Raw genomic sequence first — 8,755 nt, forward strand, 5'->3', positions numbered from 1 at the left:
ATAGATAGATAGATATAGATAGATATAGATAGATAGATATAGATAGATAGATATAGATAGATAGCAAATGAGTATTCTTGTCCTTCCCGCGCTGACAGTGTGAAACTTGAGTTCAGTTGTGTATTGACAAGAAACTTTCCAGCACCAGTCTGTCCTCAAAAAATGTCTACAGGTCAGACTTGGAAATTAAAACGCTATGGACGATTTGTCCAGCGTGCAAACCAAACAGGAGGAAACTCTTGGAAGGTAACTGAGAGCTGTTAAACAACTAGTTTGTTTTTAAGCTAGCAGATGTTAGCTCGTGTGGACGTTAGCTTGCAGCTAAAAGCAGCTTAAAAGAAAAAAATCTCACTGACTATATCTTTGTTCTAGACATATACAATTTGAGTTTTTAGACAAGTAGTACAAATTAGGTTTTTACTATAAAAACTAATTTGTAATTTTGAGCGTTATTTAGATTTGTGTAGCAACAAAGTTGCTAGCTTAGCTACAGCCGGTCTTGCCTTTTCGACAAGTCGAAAGAAGTTGCTAAACTTTGCATGAATTATTTCTAATATTTAACCGCCGTATTTTAACAAATGTTTAACTCTTTATCATATACAGTACATTTTAGGCATAACAATCAGTCTCATGATTACTATGCAACACTTTGTTGTACTTCATTTTATTATTATTTTGTAAGATTTTACTTTACACAGTAACTTCAGATTAAATAAAAAAACGTAAAGAGCTTTTTCCATAATCTTACAAAAGTACTGCATATTATTCTTTGTGAAAGGCATTCAAAATTATGCATAGAGATTTACAAAAATAAAAGATTGAAAATAAAATTTAAAAAGCATAGTTTGAAAATAAGATGATATTTATACAATACAATCTCTAAATAACAGTGCAGATTTCTAAACAAGCATTTTATGTACAAATGTTAAAATTATATTCACAACTTTACCTATGCAACATTAACAATAATTATAACAATTGTTCTGAGATGCTCAAAAGAAATCAGGAACTTCTTTGGAGCAGTCACTAAGATTTTAGTGTAATGAGAGTATTTGACTTTCAACGTGTTGAGCCACACTAGACTTGTAATGGTTGACAGGATAGGACCACTGGAAGATAGGAAACAAAAGAGACAGCGTATTCTCATATCTCAACCAATCAAACCAGATGAAGCATACCAACATTGTAAAATTAAATAAAAAAAAAGATCATCTAAATGTTCATATAAAATATGAATGAGAAAAATTGGGTAATGAGACAGAACATACAGTTCTCATCATATAGGTAAGTGCAATGGAAATCAAAATGATTTATTAATTAATAAATGTACACACAAATCTTATGGTTTAAGATACAACAAGTAGTGTATAGAATGTTAGAGGCAAAACTGAGAGCAGAGAGCAAAAATACTTTCCACCTGAATAAATAAATCAAGACAGATTTAAACATACAGTTCGATTAAGAGACAAAACAATACCAACAGTCATAAGAATACTACAACTTGTGTAAAATCTAATTAAACATATTGTGAAATTACATTTATATAATATAGCCTAAAAGAGCAAGCTTTATAATTTAACAGTTTTACAAGTGTAAATGTAGTAAAGTGAGGTCAAAATATTCAAAATGTATTCAAAATGATAGGACAAAATGGACACACAGATGTAATAATAGTGGGGTATTTTTTTTGTGTGTGGTTTTAAATGTAACGATGAAACCAATGAGAAGTGGAGCCAAAAAGATTGATCAATTTGTTGCAGGTACGAAAACGAGTTCTGGTCATCTTGTTGATTTTACTCTGATGGGACAGAGACGATTTGGCTGCAAAAAGGGTTAACATAGATTTACATTTAAAAAATCTCATTTTTACCATTTTGATGACCAGTTTAAATTCCACTAAATGTCACTCATAGATATTATTGTTTTATTTTTGTTGTGTTGTATATACATACCTCCATTAAATTATGCTAAGTTCTATATGTTGTGTTATAACGAATCAGGAAACAAATTATTGTCACTTCAGATTTATGAACCACACCAAACTCTAGACACTCGGTGCATTTCAAGGTTCAAGGATGTGTAGCAACACTATAATAATTTAAGAATAACTGATTAATCACTTCTGCGTTGAGAAAATTAAATATTATGAAATTGCAGGGTCCAACAAATTGCCCACAACAATTTTTGTCAAAACAAAACTGTATGTAACAATTTGTTACTAATTGTTTGCATTATTGTGCTTTGTTACCAGATTTATGAGGCAAAGGACAACAAACCGGAAATTGTCCTAACATTGTTGGACTCTGGATTTTTATTGATAACACAAGGACAGGAAAGCTTGGTGAGAAGACGAGTTGTTTTGTTTTTGTATTTTTCTGGATTTTACATTTTGACACACAATAATCTGTAATACTTATATTCAGGATGCTGTTGCTTTGTTTAAGCCATTTTAATTTTGGATGAGAGGTGGTTTCTGATTTGTTTGTTTGTTTGTTTTTCTCTTCACAATTCTAACCCCCCAAAAATATTTAATAACATTAAATTCAACAGGTTACTCAAATTACACCAGGTGTTATTTTACACATTGGTTTTAATTCTAACTTAAAAAAAAAAGATTATTGATGTTATGGTGTGGCATACAAAGCTTTTTGTAAGGTGCATTATTATACAAATGTCTTTTTATATGCACACAACTAGACATAGTTCTTGTTAAATTGTGTTGCAGCTGCTCTGCAGGTTACATTAACTCCATATGACATTCGTATATGCTTGACATTTGAATTTGAGCCTGTTTCTGAAACATTTGCAGAGGCGTAGAGTTCATTTGCATCTTGTTCTGTAGCACAAAGCAGTAGATCAAGACAGTGAGGGAAATCATAAGAACTCATTTAAAGTGAGCGAGTGCTGTCTTCTGACTGGGGTAATTTGCTTTATGTCCTGGTTTGTTATTGCTTTTCTTCCCCCTATGAAGGGAGCATTAAATCTGAAGATGGCAAAACACCTGTGAAAAATGTCATACTTGGTGGGACATGTAATATTTCATAACAGAACATTGTAGCGTTATGTCTTTCATGCTTTGTGTCGTCATTTCTTTAATAACACATTAAAAAGCTGTCGTATACTTGTTAAAGTGAAATAGTACCCAGTTCACTGTGTGCTTTTTAAAATAGCTTGAGAAAGGTCCTGATGCTACTCAACAATCCAGATAGATAAATCTAACAAGGTTGAGTCAGGTTCTCTGGACAGATTCTTGTTTGTTCAAATGTTTTGTCTTTCATCCAGAAGACTTCTTCACAGATAGATCTAGATAGTGTAAGGCAACTCGTCTTTTTCTTTTGAGTTCTCAAGTATTGGAATAGTAGTATGCTTTTTGGATCAAAGCTTGTGATGACAGCCAGATAAAATACTTTGTTAAACAGCCTGACATTTGTACTCAAGTCTGTTGGGATTGGACTGCAGCATTTCGGATGGTCAAGGCAACTCTTCTGCTAACTCCTTGGGTTCAAGAATTTTAGAGGGAAAAGTATCAAATCCATGGATAGAAGAAGAAAAATTAGAAACTACTCAGTCCCTTTTTTACATTTACCATTCGTATTGTGTGTTACATAGTTAGAGTGGTTGTAACTCACAATTCTCAAACCCAGCTGGTTGAAGAAGATGACCGTTTGTCCTGAGCCTGGTTCTGTTCGAGGTTTCTTCCTCATGAGGGAGTTTTTCCTTTCTACTGCTGCCTTCATGCTTGCTCAGATGAAGTTAGGCTCAACACAGTCTGCTCCTCAGATAATTAATGTTACTAACTTACTTTTTATGTATATGAATTTTTCTGTACAGTGCCCTGAGATGACTTCTGTTGTGACTTAGTGTTATATAAATCAACTTAATTGTATTGAATTCATTGGGTTAGTTTTGCTCTACTTTAGAATGAGAGTTTGACAGTGACTTTCAGAGGAAAGTCTGTGCTTTTATGCTGAACAGGAAACCTTTTCTTTTGTCTTTGAACACATCTGTATCACAGACACCCAGGGTGCAAAACATTTCTCTGACCTGCGCACAATAAAAATGGTATGAACCACTCAGTCTGATTAATGGTGTTCCTGCAGCTGTCTTGCTGTGCCAAGTTGACAAGTCGGACATACAGTCAGCTCAGACTGCAGAGAGACTCACTGAGGATGACAGACCAGCGTGGTAAATGCTTAGGATGGTTTAATCCAGAAGTTAAGGTTTGAGACTTTGAAAATGGTTAAAGGAATTGTTTCAAAATTGAATATAAAATATTGTTTAATTATATTTTTTTTAAATTAAGGCATTACTATAAATATCAATGGTCACATCAAAATGAAAATACTTCTGAGTGATCAGCCATCACCTGAGAAGGATAAACCATTATAATATTAATACTACAAACGATGCACTAGTGTAAAGCAGGGCTATTCACCTAAACTGCTCAGGGGGGGCACAGTTCCTGAAAGCCAGCAGCTCAGGGGCCGGACATCCAGTAATTAAAGTTATAATGTAAATAAACCAAGTTTTACAATGATCGGTTTACCTTTAACGGACTGGTCACCTGCAGGCCAGAAGTGGCCCGCGGGCTGCCAGTTGACTTGCCCTGCTGTAAAGAGTTATAGAGCAATAAAGTGAATTGTTAGAAAGATGGCTTATTACAAGAACTCTGAGCAATCCCTGTAACTTTTTGTAAAGTATATACATTTTATAAGACAAATTAATGAAATACAAATATTTTACAAGATGTTTAAAGAGTCTTACATGTTCTTTTAAAATCTGAGTACATCTTTAACTAGTTTACAGACATATTTTCATACTTGTCACAGTATTTAATGTTTACTTTTTCTGTTTATACAAGCTTTATTTTTTTTAAATGAAAATATAGTTAGTTTGGAATTGTGCAGGTGGCTAAAGTAGAGTCAACTTTTTATGCAGTGCAAATATATGGAGGAGAGCCAACTTGATATACATGCAAAAGTTTATTATTGAAGTCAACATTTGTGAAGCAGACTTAACAAAATCTTACTGTATTTTTATTGTTTGTGACCTTGTTTACCTGCTTATGTGGGAAGTCTTGTCTGGACAGTCAAAGCTGTGACGTTACAGAGTAAACAGAGACCCCTGCAGACAGTTTGTTGTAACAGTTTTTGCTTAAATCTCCACTAGTTTAATCCTCACTATTTTATTTAGTACGTAATATCATTACAAGCTTTTGGGTGGGAGTTAAGCTTTTTTTTAATTTAACATTGTTTAAAATTATATTTTAAGCCTAAACAATTGTTTTCATAATGGTCACGTTATTTTATGTTCTTGGAGTTTGGAGATAAAACTGTTCAACTTTCTAAATTTTTTTTTCTTATTTTCAGGATGCCATACATTTGAGCGCTGGCCCCGATGCTCTTAAAATGCAACACAGATCTGATAACTTGATGTTTCAATTGACTGTAAAGGTGAGCAATGAGTTACATGTTACTTTTGTGAGTCTAATTTCAATTTTTAAGTTTTTTTTTAATATCAAGACAAGTACAGTGACATAATTATTCTTAACTTATATGAACTATTAGATGATTAATTGCCTGTCATAGTTTGAAAAAACTTTATGCGCATCACTGTAAACACAATCAGAGCTGATGATTTTTAACAAGAAAAACGTACAAATCACAGATTATGTTTTTATTAGTAGAGTTGATTGACAGAGACGGATTGTGTGTGTGTGCGTGCTTGTGTGTGCGTCTTTCTGCAGGGGGAGAGCCGCATGATAAGGATGCAGTTTGATGGAAGCAGCACAGCAGAAACCATAAATCAGTGTTCAAGCGCTGTGGAAAAACTGATGGAGTACGTACCTGTCAGCGCCCTGGGTGGCGCCTCAGTACATCCAAATCAGCCCCCCACTGAAGTCCCTGCACCAGGAACACAGGTTGCCCAGTCTCTCAGAAAATGTGTTTTTAAATCAAAGCCGCCACTGGTTTTCTGTACATTAAAAATGTTTTTTTTTTTTTTTAAATGGAGTTGGCAAAAGTAACCTGTAAGTGAGATATTAGACCATCAAATCACATTTTATTCATTTAAAGTTGTTTTCATTTGTCAGGAATGGTGAGACATTTCTTTGTTTATTTAAAGTCCAAACGTTCCTCGAAGGAATGCAAATCACCCGCTGCCATTTATGCTGGAGGTTTAGACTGGAACCGTCTAAATGTAGAGAAATGATGGAGTTGTAGCTGGTTTGGTCAAATCTTTGGGGGGGATAATAAAACTTTAAGCATGAGCTTAACAGATAAGATATCTCGCTCAGACTAGACGTTGTGAATGACTCTCAGCTACTACCACGTCAAATTTTAGCTTTGCCATTTTTGAAGTGATTCTGAAAGTTCAAAATCGGTTGTAGATGTACACCCACTGATTACTTTTTGAAAGTTTCTATACATTTAGTGCTTGATGAGAACTTGTGTTAACAAGTAAACAGCATGCACCTCAGTAGTTAATGCCAAAGTGTTAAACACAGATCTCATGTGATTAGGTAGTGATTCGAGTAGACGTTGGGAATCAGCTTCAGCTAATACTACATCTAATTTTAGCTCAATACCAGTACAATTAATTGTAGCCACTTTTTGTGTGTTTTAATGTTGATTAGCTGTGGCAGCCATCTTAAATTGGACTGACTCCAAATGTTCATCATGTCATCTCAATGAGTCATTTAGGAAAGTTTCATTAAAATCAGTTTCAGTGATTTATAGATTGTTTTGCTATCAGTACAGACAAATAAACACAAAGACACTGATAAAAAAAATTGTTTTCACCTTTTGTGGCAAGCAATAACTACAAAACAGTTTTTGTTATCCACAGCGGATTTCCAACTGTTGTCATCAGCCTGATTATCAATAACAAAATGTTCTCACTAGATGGTGCTATTTACAACAGTGTCTTCTGAAAGGTGGCATTACAGCTACTTTTGGTGGACTGAGACAGATTAGTCTTTGCACTAGAGGTGGTGTAGAATACAGTATGCACCAGCACAATGTATTCATTCACATAAGGTAATTTAGAACATTAATTTAAATGTTGTATTAGTGTAATAATTAAAGTGGCACATGCCCCTCAACAAATCAGTCTGCAGTATCAGAGTTAACATTTTATCCAAATGTACTGTGCATTCATGTAACCGTCAGCAAAGTGACGTAAAATTACATAAACTTTGTGAACAAACTGTTGGAATAAAATAGTTGAAAACTGATTCAGTTTTGCCTCACGACAGTGTTGAAGTGTGAAAACGTTCAGCTTCCGATAGAAGCGCTCGGCTCTTCTCAGCGTTAAACGCGATGAACCGAGGAAGGGATGGACGCTGTCACGGGGCTGAATGTGACCTTTAGGGGACAAACGCAATGCAGAAGTTCACAGTGAAGATGAAAGGACTTTGAGGGGTGGACAATTTTCAATTAGTAATGAAACCATTGATTGGTCTTCCTACTTTATGGTGTCATGCTCTGTTTGTCAAAGCTTTTAAAAAAATATATTTTATTTTGTGTCTTGTGCCAGCTGTCTTGTCAGGAAAAGACTGTGGGGGAAGAGGTTGTTCAGGGAGCTGTATCTATCAAGCAACTTACCCAGGTATTGATGGTTTAAACTGAGGTAAATTCATGTGAAAGTAATGCAAAGCTAACTGTTAATAAACCCTCTGTACAGTTCACTTTATGTGTCTCTCCTTTTTGTTTATTTTAAAATGGGAATTTTAAGATGTTTCTTTTACCATTCCACAGCACTTCCTGGGAGACGCCTCTGTGACTCTCCCGCAAATCTATAACCACAGTTCTTTGGCAGAAGGCGACTTGGAGCCATTTCTGCGTGTTTGTCTGCTGGACCCCAGCTTCCCTGCATTTGTAGAGAAGGTAGAGAAGGAGCTCAAGAAGCTAATTGAAGAGTAAAACATCTAAACAGCCAAAGAACAAAAGGTCAAGTTAGTGTCAGCTTTGTTTCTCACTTTTTTATGTAGGAAGTTGTGGTTAGTACTTCTTTTTGTTCTTTACCTGATGTATTTACAGTTTTAGTTCCTTGTAATGGGATATGGTTCAAAGTAAATGCTTTCAGTGGTACCTAATTTTGGAAGGTTTGGGGTACAGAACAATAAAAAAACAAAGACATCTGTTTTTTTTTTTTTATTCAGAAAAAAATATTGGTCTCACTCATATGTTTGATCGTGGCTATATACTCTGGTCCCTCTGTCCCCATCCATAAAGCAGGTCCATTTCCACCGCAACACACATTTATACATTGTATTGAAAGAGGAGTCATGCAGCTACAGCAGTGAATTTTGCTATGCCAGCTTCCAAGTGATCCCACATTGTTAAAGCTTCACTGAGTAAATCAAACTGCCCTCCATATATCTATTTAAGAATACATATTGCATAGGATTATAGCCATGCTATACAGTTAAAGAGAGGAAAAAAAATAGAAAATAAAAATCGATTAATGAAATTGGGAAATATTTTTTAAAAAAAAATAATTTTTTGTTTTTACAGATTTCCTATCATTTGAACACTCATACTTCAACAGATACAAGACACCTAAGTTACTCTGGAACGAAAATAGAAATAATACACATCCTTTTTGTTAAGATACTCAAACACATAGTCATTTTCTGAAAGCACTCTAAATTAAATTGTAAAAAAAATCGAAATACTGCAGTCACTGAAGCCCTTGCTTCACAATAAAAGTTCTGATAAAATAAAACTTTTTTTGTCACAAATTAAATCCAATA

The 8,755-nt window shown here is 34.5% G+C and overlaps 1 protein-coding gene across 1 annotated transcript; it reads left to right on the plus strand.

Moving 5' to 3' along the window:
- The first annotated feature begins 162 nt into the window (after window positions 1–162).
- rec114 (REC114 meiotic recombination protein) lies at window positions 163–7,922 on the plus strand. Its single transcript, XM_037697563.1, has 6 exons — window positions 163–246; window positions 2,252–2,341; window positions 5,370–5,453; window positions 5,747–5,920; window positions 7,537–7,608; window positions 7,758–7,922. The coding sequence occupies exons 1-6, from the start codon at window positions 163–165 to the stop codon at window positions 7,920–7,922; spliced, it is 669 nt and encodes a 222-aa protein (XP_037553491.1).
- Window positions 7,923–8,755: the final 833 nt, after the last annotated feature.

The sequence above is a fragment of the Nematolebias whitei genome, chromosome 2 (genome assembly GCF_014905685.2).
Source record: "Nematolebias whitei isolate Nwh7 chromosome 2, NemWhi1, whole genome shotgun sequence".
Lineage (NCBI taxonomy): Eukaryota > Metazoa > Chordata > Actinopteri > Cyprinodontiformes > Rivulidae > Nematolebias > Nematolebias whitei.